This window comes from Camelina sativa, chromosome 8 (assembly GCF_000633955.1).
Source record: "Camelina sativa cultivar DH55 chromosome 8, Cs, whole genome shotgun sequence".
Lineage (NCBI taxonomy): Eukaryota > Viridiplantae > Streptophyta > Magnoliopsida > Brassicales > Brassicaceae > Camelina > Camelina sativa.
This window is the reverse complement of record NC_025692.1, coordinates 5,771,778-5,786,358: the sequence shown is the minus strand read 5'-3', so window position 1 is coordinate 5,786,358 and position 14,581 is coordinate 5,771,778. Positions and strand designations below refer to the sequence as shown.

General features: G+C 37.3%; 6 protein-coding genes across 8 annotated transcripts; 3 read left to right on the top strand and 3 right to left on the bottom strand.

Moving 5' to 3' along the window:
- Positions 739-2,199, top strand: LOC104706364 (NHP2-like protein 1). Its single transcript, XM_010422552.1, has 5 exons — positions 739-824; positions 960-1,080; positions 1,173-1,276; positions 1,664-1,795; positions 1,897-2,199. Exons 1-5 carry the CDS (start codon positions 822-824, stop codon positions 1,921-1,923), a joined length of 387 nt encoding a protein of 128 aa, XP_010420854.1. The 5' UTR covers positions 739-821; the 3' UTR covers positions 1,924-2,199.
- Positions 2,464-3,756, bottom strand: LOC104706363 (SPX domain-containing protein 1-like). The gene is made up of 3 exons (XM_010422551.2): positions 3,399-3,756; positions 3,175-3,301; positions 2,464-3,068 (listed from the first exon to the last, which is right to left on the bottom strand). The coding sequence occupies exons 1-3, from the start codon at positions 3,693-3,695 to the stop codon at positions 2,692-2,694; spliced, it is 801 nt and encodes a 266-aa protein (XP_010420853.1). The 5' UTR covers positions 3,696-3,756; the 3' UTR covers positions 2,464-2,691.
- LOC104706360 lies at positions 5,198-7,128 on the top strand. The gene is made up of 8 exons (XM_010422549.2): positions 5,198-5,667; positions 5,739-5,876; positions 5,963-6,031; positions 6,127-6,198; positions 6,294-6,376; positions 6,466-6,600; positions 6,687-6,900; positions 7,071-7,128. Exons 1-8 carry the CDS (start codon positions 5,287-5,289, stop codon positions 7,113-7,115), a joined length of 1,137 nt encoding a protein of 378 aa, XP_010420851.1. The 5' UTR covers positions 5,198-5,286; the 3' UTR covers positions 7,116-7,128.
- On the bottom strand, positions 7,230-9,054 carry LOC104706362. Its single transcript, XM_010422550.2, has 3 exons — positions 8,768-9,054; positions 7,812-8,033; positions 7,230-7,693 (listed from the first exon to the last, which is right to left on the bottom strand). The coding sequence occupies exons 1-3, from the start codon at positions 8,933-8,935 to the stop codon at positions 7,478-7,480; spliced, it is 606 nt and encodes a 201-aa protein (XP_010420852.1). The 5' UTR covers positions 8,936-9,054; the 3' UTR covers positions 7,230-7,477.
- Positions 9,280-11,285, bottom strand: LOC104706359. Of its 3 annotated transcripts, none has more exons than XM_010422548.2 (5): positions 11,156-11,285; positions 10,508-11,065; positions 9,856-10,020; positions 9,717-9,768; positions 9,280-9,628 (listed from the first exon to the last, which is right to left on the bottom strand). In XM_010422548.2, exons 2-5 carry the CDS (start codon positions 10,765-10,767, stop codon positions 9,539-9,541), a joined length of 567 nt encoding a protein of 188 aa, XP_010420850.1. In that variant the 5' UTR covers positions 10,768-11,065; positions 11,156-11,285; the 3' UTR covers positions 9,280-9,538. The 3 variants fall into 3 exon arrangements, with proteins under 3 accessions (XP_010420850.1, XP_010420848.1, XP_010420849.1); XM_010422546.2 differs by having other exon boundaries at positions 10,508-11,015; XM_010422547.2 differs by having other exon boundaries at positions 10,508-11,012.
- On the top strand, positions 11,631-13,865 carry LOC104709239. Its single transcript, XM_019228672.1, has 10 exons — positions 11,631-11,715; positions 11,939-12,011; positions 12,127-12,243; positions 12,484-12,603; positions 12,722-12,740; positions 12,869-12,950; positions 13,030-13,343; positions 13,462-13,550; positions 13,637-13,725; positions 13,816-13,865. The coding sequence occupies exons 1-10, from the start codon at positions 11,631-11,633 to the stop codon at positions 13,863-13,865; spliced, it is 1,038 nt and encodes a 345-aa protein (XP_019084217.1).

The window sequence follows — 14,581 nt, the reverse complement described above, 5'->3', positions numbered from 1 at the left end:
TTTTCTTTGGTATCACTTGTTACAGGCGAGCGTTTGAGTCCTTGGGTCTCCGCGGGATGCTTCATGATGGGTGTGTCGATCATTTTCTTTTGAGTGTCAGCTTCTCACAGAACCGGTTCATGTAGATTTAACTTTTTTGAGATGCTCAATTCTCTGTATGCAAAAGATTCCAAGGGGTTGATGAAACTGAAAGAGTAGAATATTATTCTCTTTGGATTATGAATGTGGTCTTGTATTTGGTACGATCGTGTGTTGCTTTTGATATGGAACATACGACACTGGAATTTAGAGCCAGCCCTTAAAACTAAACTAATTATGAGAGCAGCAGTCGATAAATTGAGGCCCTATTGAAAGATTGTTGTTGTGCAAGTAAGTTTTAACTTTTAACTATCAGTGACTATCAATTTGGATAATCGATCAGTTTTATGAGAAGAACATGGGTGATAAGAATAATAATTTTATATGTTATTGACATTGCAATTGCATCAATAAGCCTTGGTTAGACCGAATTACACACTTTTGGGCAGAAGACTTATTTTCTTGAAACTAAATTATTTCTACTTCCGTCATTAAAGCAAGTACAGTACTTTGGTTTGGTTTATAATTCCAAACTAAAAAACCACATTAGTTGAGTTTCTGTCGGTTTTAATGAACTACATGGGCCGAAGTATATCACCGCAAGCCCATTATAATTGTGTATATATATAAACACGCATATAAGTAACAAAGCTTAAACCTACACTTCCTTTCAGAATCTTCAAGCCGAGAAACTCGTCCCCTCTAAAACCCTAATCCTCTCTCAAACCCTAGACTCAGCGAATATGGTACTTTCTTCTTCTCTCTTCTTGCTCTCTTCTTTTTCGATTCCATCTTCTACTGTTATCGAAGAAGGAATCTTTCTTGTTGATTGTTTGATTTGGGTCTTGACTTTGTTTTTTTTTTTCCTTTAATTCTTGCAGACAGGAGAGGCCGTAAACCCTAAAGCGTACCCGCTTGCAGATGCTCAGTTATCGATAACGATTCTTGATCTTGTTCAACAAGCTACTAACTACAAGCAGCTCAAGAAGGGTGCTAACGAAGGTATCTTTTATATTATGTGCTCATCTCTGTTAATTTTTTTTGGGGTATTTATGAAATTGTTCCTAATGATTGTAATTGACTTTTGTTTACAGCTACGAAGACACTTAACCGTGGAATCTCCGAGTTTGTGGTTATGGCTGCAGATGCAGAGCCTTTAGAGATTCTTCTTCATCTACCCTTACTTGCTGAGGATAAGGTTTGTTCTCTTCTCTCTTTGGTTTAATTATGAATACCTTAAGGTTGTTGGAGTTATAACAGAGTTGACATGTCTTTTTAGAATTGCAAAAACTATATTGTTTCGTCATTAGCTCGTGGTATACTTGTGAGGTCTTTTTTAACTACTTACATTAAAATACTCTATGATTGTTAGTTTGATTAGTTTGTGTTTATACTTAGTCAAGTTTTGTATAATTTTGTTAACTTAACTCTCATATCCCACTAGGAAGTCTATAATTGCCAACTTCTTTCTGACTTTTTGTTTCTGGACGCAACTTTAATGCTTGTGTAGCTTATATGTTTGTGTCAGAAATTGTTTGATGTTCTTTTGGTTTAATTTTCCCTTTGTGAATGATTGATTATGCAGAATGTTCCGTATGTGTTTGTGCCTTCAAAGCAAGCCTTGGGAAGAGCCTGTGGTGTTACAAGACCAGTCATCGCTTGTTCAGTCACATCAAACGAAGCTAGTCAATTGAAAGCACAGATCCAGTCGCTCAAGGTAAACTTTTGCCCTTACTCTTGTCCTCTGTTTATAAACCATCATTGATTCTCACATGTCTTTATAATGGTTAATCATTTTACTTGTTGTAATTCCTGCAGGATGCTATTGAGAAGCTTCTGATCTAAGTATTGACAGTCTCTCTGATTGATTGCTCGGTATGATGGGTCTCCGTGCAAAAGGAAGGCTTTGACTGAAGTTTTGTGTAGGCAACTACCAAATATCAAAAACCGTCCATGAATTCTCTACTATCTATCTTCTTCACTTGACGTTTTTAATTCACTTTTTCTGCATTTCAGTTTCTTAAGAGTTTGTGTTGGTATTTTGGTTTTGGTGTTGTATCGAATCGTTGTATCATTTATGAGAACATGCTTTTATTAATCTATTTTGCCAGTAAAAAGCTCTGTGATCTTCCAGGCCATTAACTAAATGACCAAAAAGTAAAAGAGAAAATAAGATTAGACCTCAAATTACAATTTAAGCAGCTAATTCTGATGAATTATCATATGTAGGTTGTAGTTATTTCAGACATCGACAATGGTTTGGGTACACTTTGTACCATTTAGGAGGTTCAATTCAGATATCATATAATCGTTGCAGTCATCATCTGTAGTTTCTGATCTTGTGGTTGAGTACACAAATGGATTTGGAAAGGAAGAAATCAGTAATTAATCTGAAGTGATGAAATATATTACATCAATTACTACAACCAAACACAGAAACAAAGTTACATTGTGTAACCGCAGAAACAGATCCCATATACTTTCTTCCTGCCTTTTTGTGTGTACATTGATGATAATAACAACATCTGATTTAATCTTGTTAGCTTTTCTATCGTGTAAAAAAAAGAAGAAAAAGTGGCAAAAGAGTGTAGTGCCCCTCCTCACACTCAAACTCTATTTAGCTTCTTGCTCCATCAACGGAATCTTCTTCCAAGTCTCGTCTAACCCGTTTAACTGAAGCGGCGGCAACGAAAACACGCTCACTGTAGAGCTTCCACTCCTGATCTCCTTCAAAACCCGTAAAGCAGCGATCGTACTCTTCATGTGGAGACTCTCCATGAACTTGTGCTCAGAGAGCTCAGCTTGGATGATATTCTCAGACTCTGTTTCGTTAACAGGGAAGAACCGATCAAGCATTGCTTCGGATTCTTTAACAAGCTTGTACAATAAGTCTGTAGTGTAAAAAGGTTGCTGAAGCACTTTTTGGATATAAGGCAAGCGCATGAGATCACCAGTTCGTTTGTCATACTTCTTTAGTATCTTAACCAATCCTGTAGTTTCCCCAACAAAAACCAAAAACACACATCTCAACATTTTATAATTGAATCTTGATGTTCAAGTAACATTTAAGGTTTTGAGAGGCAAAGTAATGTGTACCAGTGTAATTAAGAGCACTGTAATTCTCAAGAAGAACCATTTCGCCATGGAAATCAACAATCTCCTTTCTGATTTTAATCATCTTCTCCATTGAATCTTTAGCTTTGGCAATTCTATCTCTAAACTCCTGTTTTGTTTTTGTTTTTTTTTTAAAACCGCACAAATTAGACTAGACCAAGAGAATAACCGGAATCGAATTTGTTAATATTGGTTATGGTTGTTACCTTTAATCTGATGATGTATTCTTCCTCTTTCTCAACGAAGAAATTGTTGAATTTCTCAAGCTCGTCTTCTAAGAGCTGGATGAAACTGATCTCTTCTTTAGACATACCGAGGGAGAAATCATCATCTCCGGCGGAGGAGGAAGGATCGAGACGGAGACGTTTAACGGGACGATCAAGGGAGGATTTGGAAGGGATGAGTTTGAGGCGTTTCTTGAGGTCTTTGTAAGACAAGAACTTGTCTTGCCATTCAGGAAGTGTCTGCTCGATCTGGTTGCTTAGACTTTTACCAAACTTCATTTTCTTGTTCTCTTGTTCTTTGTTTTCTGGGGGAACAAATTGAGTGAGAGGAAAAAAAAAAAAAAAAAGAGGGATGGGAAGAAGAAAGAGAAGAGGTTAAGGAGAGATATATAAAAAGAAAGGATTAAGCATAAAATAAAGAGAATATTCTTAAGGTTTCTTTTTAGAATATCCTTTTTATTAGTGTGTGTGATGATGTGTTGTGTTGTCTTTCTTTCGGGGGGAATATCTCTTGGTTATATTCTTCTTCTCTTTCTTTTTTATTTATTTCGTTATCTGTGTGTGGGTGAGATATGTAACACTTGCCATTTATTTTTCAGTTCATCATATACTCACATGCCTTTTTTATTTATCCACTTATGGTTATTAGAGATGGTATTTAATGTTTTTTATATGTTCTGTATTGAAGGGATTTTTTTTCTTTTTTTTTTCTTTTTTTGTAATTTCTCATTACACATATATATTTTTTTCTATAGAAAATATAGATTTGAAACGAATTTTGTTGAATAGTATATTTTCTTATAATCATATCTACTAGTTAACTCTTACAGTTACAGATATCATCAATCCGTCCGGGTCAAGATTGTCAACGACAAGAACACGTGGGGACGTTTTTGGTCTTCATGATCTAATATAATATATTTCCATGATCGTACTACTATTATTACTTTGACAATTGCCACTTTTGTTGATCTATTTTTTAAATACTACTAGTATCGAATTAAGTACAAAAGAAAAAAGAAAAAAGAAGAGTTAAAAATAAGCAAATGGTCAAAAGAATCCAGGGGTCCCTGGAATATTCTTTGAAAGAAAAAAAAAAAGAGTATAAAGTATAAACCTCGGCATCTTTCTTACTTTAAAACCCATCCAAAGGGACATTTTATCGGATTTTCTTGATTCGCGTCTTAATTCATTCAATTCACACTTCCACACGTTTAAAAAAAAGAAGAAATATACAATGTCCTCTCCATTTGACATTTTTGAATTCTGCAGATTTATTTTACACAAATTGTCACTCTATGTTAAAATACTATCAGTTAATCAGTTGAAAAAAACGAAAGTCTAAAAATCCTTGTATGAATCATCAAAATTTGTGTGTCTCATTTTCTTCTACTAATTGATACCTTTACTTACCATTGTCATTCTTTGGATGATTTGGATACATATATATGGGTAATTAATATGTATCTGGTAAAGTCCAAGCACGGCAATGTATTCTTCCTGTTGGAGTTAAGTTCCCCCCTCAATTTAGCCCAAATCTAATGGGCCTATAGTGAAACTCTCAATAGAGTGAAGCCCACAAGTGAAAATAAAATTTGTAGAACTAAAGAATAATCTATCTCTGTGCATTGTTGTTGGTCTTCCACTTCCACATGAAGAAACGTTTTCATCCAATAGACATGACAAGTGTTCGGAACTACACCATCAAGCATGCTCGATTGGTTCGTTTCTAAACACGTCTCCTAAACATATATAGTCCACACGCCTAAACTTGTCTCCTTATCATTATACAGTAAATAACTATTTACTACACTAAATTAAAGTTTGATAGTAAATAAACCACCGCAAACTTTTATTTTATCAACGTTCTATGGCTACCAGTGTTCACCTCTACCGGCCAATTCTCACCGCCGTCGGAACTGATTCCCGGCGCCATGTTCCCACCCGTTTCCTCCCTCTTGCGAACCGCAACGTAACCCCCCGGCTGCAGCCAATACTGAGTCTTGAGGTAGGCAAGGAAGTGGCATCGACATCATCGTCGACGGTGAACATGGAAGAGCTCGTCGGGTTCTTGTACAAGGATCTTCCTCACCTATTCGACGACCAAGGAATCGATACGACGGCGTATGATGAGCGTGTCAAGTTCAGAGACCCCATCACAAAGCACGACACCATCTCCGGTTATATCTTCAACATTTCTCTCCTCAAGAATCTCTTCACTCCTCTTTTTCAACTTCACTGGGCTAAACAGGTCTTTAGAAAGGTTTTAGCTTTTTTGACCAATTAGTTTGTAAACTATGAAACTGATGCAAGCTGCTATAGACAGGTCCATATGAGATAACTACAAGATGGACAATGGTTATGAAGTTCATGCTTTTGCCATGGAAACCAGAGCTTGTATTCACTGGAACATCCATCATGGAAGTTAATCCACAAACTAAGAAATTTTGCAGCCATCTGGTATATATATATATATGGTTGAACATGTTCTTGTGGAAAGCTCCTTTTTAGTTTGGTTTACTTATCAACACAACTGGATTGTGCAGGACTTGTGGGATTCTATCAATAACAATGATTACTTTTCTCTAGAAGGTCTTGTTGATGTGTTTAAGCAGGTGGGGTTGGTCTCTCATTAGCTTTCTTTTTAAAAATGGTTTGATCATCTTCTTTACAAGTGAGTTATTATAGTTTTAACTTTTCTTGTTTGCAGTTACGGATATATAAAACGCCTGACTTGGAAACTCCAAAGTATCAAATACTGAAAAGAAGAGCAAACTATGAGGTCACATATCTATCTTCCTGTGTTGGCTTAGTGCACCATATATGCAAATTGTTCCTGTCATGATCTGCTTTAAACTGGATTTAATGGTTTGGCAGGTCAGAAAGTATGAACCTTTCATTGTGGTGGAGACAAACGGTGATAAGCTTTCTGGCTCATCAGGTTTCAACAATGTCGCTGGGTGAGTATTGTCTAAGTTTCTATGTGTGTATCCATTAAATTTTCTAGCCTTTTTTGGGATAAATGTAACATCTGCTGTTACCTATGAAGCTACATCTTCGGAAAAAACTCAACGACAGAGAAAATATCAATGACAACACCAGTGTTCACCCAAACAACAGATGCTCAACTCTCTGCTGATGTGTCAGTACAAATTGTCATTCCATCAGGAAAAGATCTTAGCAGGTAAACCCTATCTTGTCTAGTTTAGTCACCATTACCCCCTACAAATATGGCTTATGAGACTGACCGAGTAAACTTTGTTCCTCTAGCTTACCGGCGCCTAATGAAGAAAATATCAAGTTGAAGCAGATGGAGGGCGGTTTTGCTGCAGCAATTAAATTCAGTGGGAAACCGACAGAGGATGTTGTCCGCGCAAAAGAGATTGAGCTGAGGAACAGTCTGAGTAAAGATGGTCTTAGAGCTAAGAAGGGTTGTATGCTTGCTCGTTACAATGATCCAGGACGAACATGGAACTTCATAATGGTGTGTTTCCGAGCTCTACCAATGTTTGATGTCTATAAGTTAGAAAATAAGCAGTTACTATTATCTCATCTTTGTCATTATTATCATCATGACACGCCAAATGATAGGTTATTGCATTTCCTTCTGATGTTGTGTGCTCATCTGTTCTTTGTAATTGCTTTGCATTGCAGAGGAACGAAGTTATCATATGGCTTGAAGATTTTAGTCTGGATTAGCTCTCTGCTTGGCTAAAATATTACCATAAGACGTATGTAGAGGTTTCATCTACTTATTAGTTGTAAGATCACCACTTTCCGACGACAGAAAAGTTGTATAGACACAAACCGAGAGGCTAAAACAATAAGCTTGCTCATTAATTGTGGAAAAGAATTTAGCTATGAGACACACATTTATCTCATCTTTGATGTTAAAAGAAAAGGATGATGAAGTTTACAAACAGACTCGCACTCTTTCTTGTTCACAGAAAAATACCTAAATTTCATTACAAAACTTAAATGGTCGACTGCATTTGATCTCATTTTCATTTTACAAAAAGCACTCAAGTCATTCTTCTTGAGTGAGCTTTAAGAATTTTGTTTCAGTCACTTCCCCATTTCCGAACAACGCTCTCTTTAGCAGTGAAACCTTCCTTCTTCCACATCTCCTCTGATTTATCACTGTTCACTTTCGAAGCTTCTCTTCCCATGAGTTTGGAGCTTAAAGAAGTCAACCCTTCCCGTGTTCCTCGCAACGCATACAACAACGGGTTTAACACAAATGCAGCCATTACTTCACCTTTCGCAACCAACATATACTGCAACCATTAAATAACTCTAAAACCATCAACAGCAAATAAAAAGAAGTCTTTCTCTTTATGATTTTCTATTTTTTCAATCAATAAGAATGGTTTAAATTTGTAAGCAGAATCATACCACGACAAGTATTGCTAAGAGGGTAATGGCAATCTGCTGAGCTTCATTCCAGAAATGATCTCCACCGAACCAGCCACCACCTCCAAACCAACCTCCTCCTCCTCCTCCATTCCCACCATTTCCGCCGCCAGATTCTTCTCTTTTCTTTATCTCTTTGTCCCACATCTCGAACTCATTTTTCTTCCCACCAAGAGCGCTTTCCAATGCTTTACGAGCTTGGTCCTGCACAATCAAGGAAATTGAACAGCACAGTATTAGCCAACAAATCACGATGCTACAGTTCTCCATCTCTGAAGCGTATCAATTCTCTTAAATTTATTTTCCTTCATGTGTCATAAAGCTTTCGTTCACAGAGATAGAAACTGTTAATTGTGTAGTTCCCAAATAAAGTTATTGTTTAAACAAACTACTTCCTGTATATATATATATATATACAGAGAAGCTGCAGAAATGAAGGAGGCACAGTGTATGTGATAAGAACAAAGCTATGAATTGCTATTCTCATAACACAATTCACCAAACCAGAGGGAGAGACTCTAAACTCTTACCCAAATGGGAAACCAACAGCTAGAGCTAAAAACAATCTACCAAGACATCCGTATATAAGTCAAGCCCTTTACTAACCGCTCTTTCAACCAACTCACAACAGCTCAAAATCAGCAACATTCAATCTTAGCTACAGTAGAGATAAGAACTGTGCCGCTTAACTTATTCCTCCAAAGAAAACTGATCTATAATATGCTTCCCTATGTGGCTATGTAAGTGAGTAATTCAAGTTGGAGAATGCATCTTAACTAACTTTTTTCAATAAATTCGTGAGCTTTACTAATTTTCAGGAGAACCCACTAATCCTAAAGAATTGAAATTCGATCCCTTAAGTAAGGCTCTGATTCTAACAAAGATTGTACCTAGAACAAACAAGTAAAGGGAAGTAAAAGAGCAAAGTTGTCACAAACCTCTCTCTGGCTGCCGCCGGAGAAAAGACAAGAGAATCGTCCCTTGCTGCTTTTGGTAACCGAGGTTCGCAGAGAGAAGACAGAGTTTGGGTCAAGAGTCCGGTGGTATCGGAGTTGGAGAAGAGGCGAAGAAGGAGAGTTTATCAGCAGCCTCATTACGTGTCCCATCTCTCCCCCTCTTATCCCACCAGCACCCAAACACACTCTGCTTTTTCAACCTCCACCAATTTTGTAGTTTTGTCTTGCGTAGATATTAATTTGCTACCTTCCTATGTTTTTTACCTTGTTTTTTTCTTTGGGTCAGTATATCAATTTTTGGAGTAAACTAATTTCAATGAAGGCAAGCACGATAAATTTGGTTAATTGCAGGTTAGGATTCAATAATGTTAACTCTTACTTACCCAATTGTGGGGGCTTGTTTGGAGCTTATGATGAGTGTTATGAGCCTTCTCTACTACTAATGATTTTATTCCACTATTCATCACTAACTTGTAAATTGATTTTGAAAGGGAGGCGAAAGAGAACATTTTTCACTTCACTAAACTCAGAAATGAAACAAGACATGAACAAATCTCAGTGACCAAAAACAATAAAGGAAAAACAAAAAAAAGATCCCTATAGATCATCAATGAGTAGTTCTTCACCTATCTCTATCTATATACACCACACAAAACAAACGCATCCCCTTCAGTTTTCAGATTTATTCACTTCTGAAGAAAAATTAAGGGCATCACTTTCCCAGTTACACCTATCTCCATCCTCTTCTACACATCAATCTATCCGCAGTTCGTCGTATTGAGGCCTGAATTTTATAATCATGAGATGTGGGAACACAACTAGGCATGCCATGAACAATGTGAACTGCAAAATCATCAAAAAAAAAACAAAAACCATCTAAGATTCGTTTACAAGGATGATTTTGTTGTATAGTGGACTGAGATGATCATACCAGAAGAGGAAGAGTCAAGAAGCTCCAAATAGGCCACAGAGCAAAGGAGAGCCTGCATTTTTGCAATTTTGTCACACACAACAAATAGTGATAACCCCGGTAGTAGTTCCTGATTCACTAAAACATGTGATTTACTTACAGGCCAAATGAAATGAGGCCGAGTAGGGTGATGAAAGGCAGAGCAGATATACTCCACAGTTCCCATTTCTCATCAAACCTTCTCATGCTCCATGATAACATGCTTTCGTAGATTATGATTACAATGTTCACAGCTATTCCCAACATCCCGAAATACAAAGGCATCCTGGAAACAATTGCACTATGTTTAGATAGTTTTCAGTAAGACCCATCATCCCCAAATATATGTTGAAGTTGCAGAAATCTACACCATATCGTGATAAAAGAATCTGCATTTCCTATAAATCACTTTTAACAATTAAGGCCTTCAAATAGTATCCACCTTACATATGCACATGTCCTTGTTAATCCGCAAGACTCATTATGGTTTGGGGAAAGAACCATGAAGGACCTTAAAAGAACTTTTTCAACTAAATATTAAGAAGACAGATTCTCCTAACACTTGATATTTGGCTAAGTCTCTATGATTCCTGCTTCCCTATTAAACTTTGCTTTCTGTAAATCAATTCAAGTTTTATCCTATTTTGATTGACTAGAATCAAGAACATTGAATTCAAACCTCTAATGGCATCCTCGGGTCTTCACCCCAACATATTAACACAAGCAAAAAAGTAAAATAAGAAAAAAGCCGTGTTGAAGAAGTCGGTGGTTACCTTTTGATCCGAGCATCGTGTAGGAGAATGTGTATCATATTAGAGTGCCTGTCTCCAAAATAGACAATGAAGACAGCAGATGCAATCCAAAGCACATTCTCCAAAATCTCAACCCAAGTTTTACTTCTAGGACTCTCCAACGCAAAAGGCTGAGGCCTAGAGCAAGCATCATCCTCAAGATCATCACCACCAGATGCATAACCTTGGCTATGTCTTTGCCTAATGTAGCCACCACCACCAACCGGAGTTCCACCAGACATGTTCCAAGAAAGCTTAAAAAAGAAAACACTCTCTCTCTCTCTCTCTCTCTCTCTCTCTCTCTCTCTCTCTCTCTCTCTCTAGTATACAACTAATCAACAAAGAACCCTAAAACAAACCCTAGAAACCCTCTACTGTAAAAGTCGATTCGATTCAGGAAAGTTCAAAGTACCAAACTTTAAAAAAATCGTCTCATTTTACAAGCGATCCCCTAAAGTCTATATCGATGCTTGCGCCACCAACGAGACTACTGCAACGAAAGATTCAAAAAGGGCAAAATTGAATTCAATTGGAGATCATCTGTCGTATCAAGAGATCGGAAACGAGAATTCAGAAAATCACAAACTATAGCAGATACGGAGAATTCGAAAAGAAGAAGGAATCAATAACCTCAAAAAAAATTGAGAGCTCGTCGTCGAATGGCTTGCTTGATTGAAAACCCTAAGAATCGATCCCAATCCTCTCTTTAGAGAAATTTCAACAAAAAAAGAAAGAAAGCTTTTTTAGTTAAAAAGAGAGACTGAAGAAAAACAGTTTGGTAAACTGAACCGTTTTCAAAGGGTTTGGGCAAACATATTTTACGAAACGACGCCGTCTGCACCCTCTTTTTTTTGCTAATCTTACCAAAACGGCGTAGTACGCTCTTTACTGATCTTAGCAAACGATCTTAAATTGTGGTAACACTGTGGTCTACGACATCGTTTGGAAGTCTTGTCAACTCTTGTTTCTACGTTGCTGCTTAACTTGAAACTTTCTTAACATCAACTATCTGGATTGATGCAGCAGCCCACACCTTTAGAGGGAAAGTCACTGTCTTCTATCAATTTCTGGATGAATTCTTCACAAGCTCGATCAACTACCCACTATGAATCTTCACATTTTACCCAAAAAAACTACCCACTATGATCCTCATCATAACCTTTTGTGCATAGTCTCAGGGCGTAAAAAAGGTTCTTCACCTTCAAGTGTCAGGAAGTTGGTTCATGTTATGTTTCTTTTTAGTGGAATCAAATTGGTAATGTTATGGTCCAACTCTAAACAAAATTACTTCACAGAAATTAAGGGCATGTGGTTTCAAGGCTCATCTGAAATATTGGGCATATTCAGTTATCATTTGACTGTATTTTTTTATGCTATCTTACATCTAAACTAATTTCAACCTTCATAATACAGTTTTCTTGTGGCCCCCTTCCGCCAGTCCCTCGCTCTATCCGATGCCTATATATGGAGAAGCGTCAAACCATAGGTATCGTTATTTTTGGAGTCTCCGTGTACTTTTCTTTGTGGGTACATCCTGGGAAAACTTGTCAATTTATGGACCTTAGCAACTACATTGCCTATTATGTTTGTTGTTCATGTAGTTCGGTTGGTCTAGAAAATCCAAATTTATCTGATTATCCAAGAGCTGAGCATGCCCTGAAGCAGTCACAGGAGGTTACTCTTGACGCTGGTGATGCAGTATTCATTCCTGAAGGCTGGTGAGTATACTCATATTTTATGCATGTGCCTACTTCAGCCTCTGATCCAGACGCTTATTGACATGGAAGTCCTGTAGGTTTTAACTAGACACAAACAAAGATGTTTGAAATGTCAATTTGGTTAGGTAGCTAACTTGAATCATGCTAATGAAAGTGAAACTGAAGCTTTGAGATTTTCTGTTAGAACATTCAGTAGGCAGGTTGATGTATTTCGGATTAAGTATAATTTTACTTATACAGGTTCCATCAGGTGGATAGTGATGACCTGACTATAGCTGTCAACTTTTGGTGGCAATCAAACATTATGTCTAATATGCCTGAACATATGGATTCATATTATCTGCGCCAAATCACAAGAAGGTCTTGATTACAAATCTTGGATTCTTATACAGAACACCTTGTCTTACCATTTTTGTTTTGTTGCCTAACCTCTATTCCTTTTTCTTGCATGTGTCTGGATTTTGTGTCATACATCAAGATTGATAGACAGAGAAATGGTGTGTAAGTTATCCTCTCTCAGCAGTAAAGATTGTTAGAGTTATGATATGTTTCTTACTCATCCTGATTTTGATCTAAAAGTGTATGTTTGTCTTCTCACCTTTGCTTGTAACATGGATATTGACAGAGCCTGTTAGTTTCGAAGCCTTCATCAACTGATGTGAAGCAACTGTCTAAGCATATTGACCAATCTCACGGTGGGATGGCAGGTAATAAGACCTGATGGTGTTAATTATGAGAAAACCTTCAATTGTTATTCTGACTTGGCTAGTAATGGAATGACTGCAGAAGGTGGGAATGGTAACTCAGAAAATGAAAGCGCTAAGAAAGGCCTCAGCACATTGTGTGAAAGAACGTCATTGAATGATCTGGATCCTTATGCTTGCCTTGCACTTCATGAGCTTATTTCCTTAGTCCATGACCATGTTAATGCTGTTGAAACAAGTAAAGGACGGCATTACACTTCACCTAGTTGTTCAGACCCAGCTACAGAGGGCAGAAAAAGCAAGATCCTGGTGAATGCATTGCCTTGTTTAGAAGATGATCGCATTGCCCATATGCTCTGGGATCTGGAAGCATTTAGACTTCGAGATGTACTCCTTGCAAGTTTACCCTGAAATGCTTTACTTTACTGTGCTTATCCTCACATGCTTATTTATGGATTTTGAAGGTTGATTTTGAGTTCCATATACATTTGTTTATTTTGGAATGTTGAAATAGGCTTTAAAGAAAGCAGCCGAGTCTCTTCTGGATGTAACTAGAAGTTCGCTTATCTGGCATGGAGGTCAGTGGCTTAACAATGGATCTCAGTGATTTAGGGTTTGTCTCCACATCCTACCATGATTACCAGTTTCTTCATAATCTCTTTGTTACTCTTTCAATATTTGTTGTGTAGCCAAGGCATCACTCAAGGTGTTAAAAGCTCAACGCGGGCTATTCGCCTAGCTGAAGGTAGACTAAGACGGTTAACAAACATGAATCCAGGTTCAGCCATCACTTCTAAACTCTCTTATTTTCAAGTTGTATACTTTCACGGTTAACTCCATTTTTACCTCATCGGTTGCTTCAATGCAGGAGGTGGTTCATCAAACCAAGACAGAGGAAAAAGAACCAATGGTGGCTAAAAAAACGAGGAGGTTCAAGGAAGGGATCGTTAAAGGACGTTCCTTAGGGCAATTTTTCTTCACGGCCACTCGTTTCTCTAAGACCACCACAAGTTATCTTGCATAACGAGCTTAGCAGTAGAAGCCTAGAAGGTGATCATCACTCAGATCCCACTTTTCTCTAACCCTTTTTTCAGAATCCGAGTCTAGCTTGAGTCTTACTAGCTTAAGAATCTATTTAGTTGATATGGAACTGTAATACTGATATCATTATTCTTGAGAAGCAGCGCAAGTCTCGTCTAGATTAAGCTACTAAACAAGATTATCCAATTCTACATCAAATCTCCTCCTGCAAGCTTGTTTCAGATACTATTGCAAACTTAGCATGAATTTGTGACTGTCTACTGAACTTGGTCCCAAATTCTATATATGCTAGTAAGTAACAACCAGGGTACTATACGAAACTGTTTTGGAATGCAAGTACCCAATGTTTAAAATATATATTTTTAAGAGTATGTGACTCGAGTGACACTACAACAAATATGTACATTGATAGCAGACGGATATAGCTCATTTTCCGTCACTGCTATGAAAGATGAGATTTTTTTTCGCTTACTTTTTAATAGCATCTTATTAACGCTATGATAGGAAAATTATGTAGCGGGAAACAAAAGTGACTTTTGTCCGCCAATACTTAGTGAAATTATTCACTTAATCGCCAAATAAAAAAAAAACCC

Bases quoted from the DNA above. Each gene is read 5' to 3' on its own strand.
- LOC104706364 (XM_010422552.1), top strand. The intron at 1,081-1,172 runs GTATCTTTTATA...TTTTGTTTACAG, and splicing joins CAAGAAGGGTGCTAACGAAG to CTACGAAGACACTTAACCGT. The intron at 1,796-1,896 runs GTAAACTTTTGC...TAATTCCTGCAG, and splicing joins CACAGATCCAGTCGCTCAAG to GATGCTATTGAGAAGCTTCT.
- LOC104706363 (XM_010422551.2), bottom strand. From the start codon at position 3,695: ATGAAGTTTGGTAAAAGTCTAAGCAACCAGATCGAGCAGACACTTCCT. The intron at 3,302-3,398 runs GTAACAACCATA...AAAACAAAACAG, and splicing joins AATACATCATCAGATTAAAG to GAGTTTAGAGATAGAATTGC. The intron at 3,069-3,174 runs GTACACATTACT...GGGAAACTACAG, and splicing joins CAGTGCTCTTAATTACACTG to GATTGGTTAAGATACTAAAG.
- LOC104706360 (XM_010422549.2), top strand. From the start codon at position 5,287: ATGGCTACCAGTGTTCACCTCTACCGGCCAATTCTCACCGCCGTCGGA. The intron at 5,877-5,962 runs GTATATATATAT...TGGATTGTGCAG, and splicing joins AGAAATTTTGCAGCCATCTG to GACTTGTGGGATTCTATCAA. The intron at 6,601-6,686 runs GTAAACCCTATC...TTGTTCCTCTAG, and splicing joins TCAGGAAAAGATCTTAGCAG to CTTACCGGCGCCTAATGAAG.
- LOC104706362 (XM_010422550.2), bottom strand. From the start codon at position 8,935: ATGGGACACGTAATGAGGCTGCTGATAAACTCTCCTTCTTCGCCTCTT. The intron at 8,034-8,767 runs GTTTGTGACAAC...TTGATTGTGCAG, and splicing joins CCGGCGGCAGCCAGAGAGAG to GACCAAGCTCGTAAAGCATT. The intron at 7,694-7,811 runs GTATGATTCTGC...TAATGGTTGCAG, and splicing joins TCTTAGCAATACTTGTCGTG to TATATGTTGGTTGCGAAAGG.
- LOC104706359 (XM_010422548.2), bottom strand. From the start codon at position 10,767: ATGTCTGGTGGAACTCCGGTTGGTGGTGGTGGCTACATTAGGCAAAGA. The intron at 10,021-10,507 runs GTAACCACCGAC...AATTGTTTCCAG, and splicing joins CACGATGCTCGGATCAAAAG to GATGCCTTTGTATTTCGGGA. The intron at 9,629-9,716 runs GTATGATCATCT...ATGATTTTGCAG, and splicing joins TCTTGACTCTTCCTCTTCTG to TTCACATTGTTCATGGCATG.
- LOC104709239 (XM_019228672.1), top strand. From the start codon at position 11,631: ATGAATCTTCACATTTTACCCAAAAAAACTACCCACTATGATCCTCAT. The intron at 12,951-13,029 runs GTAATAAGACCT...GAATGACTGCAG, and splicing joins ATCTCACGGTGGGATGGCAG to AAGGTGGGAATGGTAACTCA. The intron at 13,344-13,461 runs GCAAGTTTACCC...ATGTTGAAATAG, and splicing joins GACTTCGAGATGTACTCCTT to GCTTTAAAGAAAGCAGCCGA.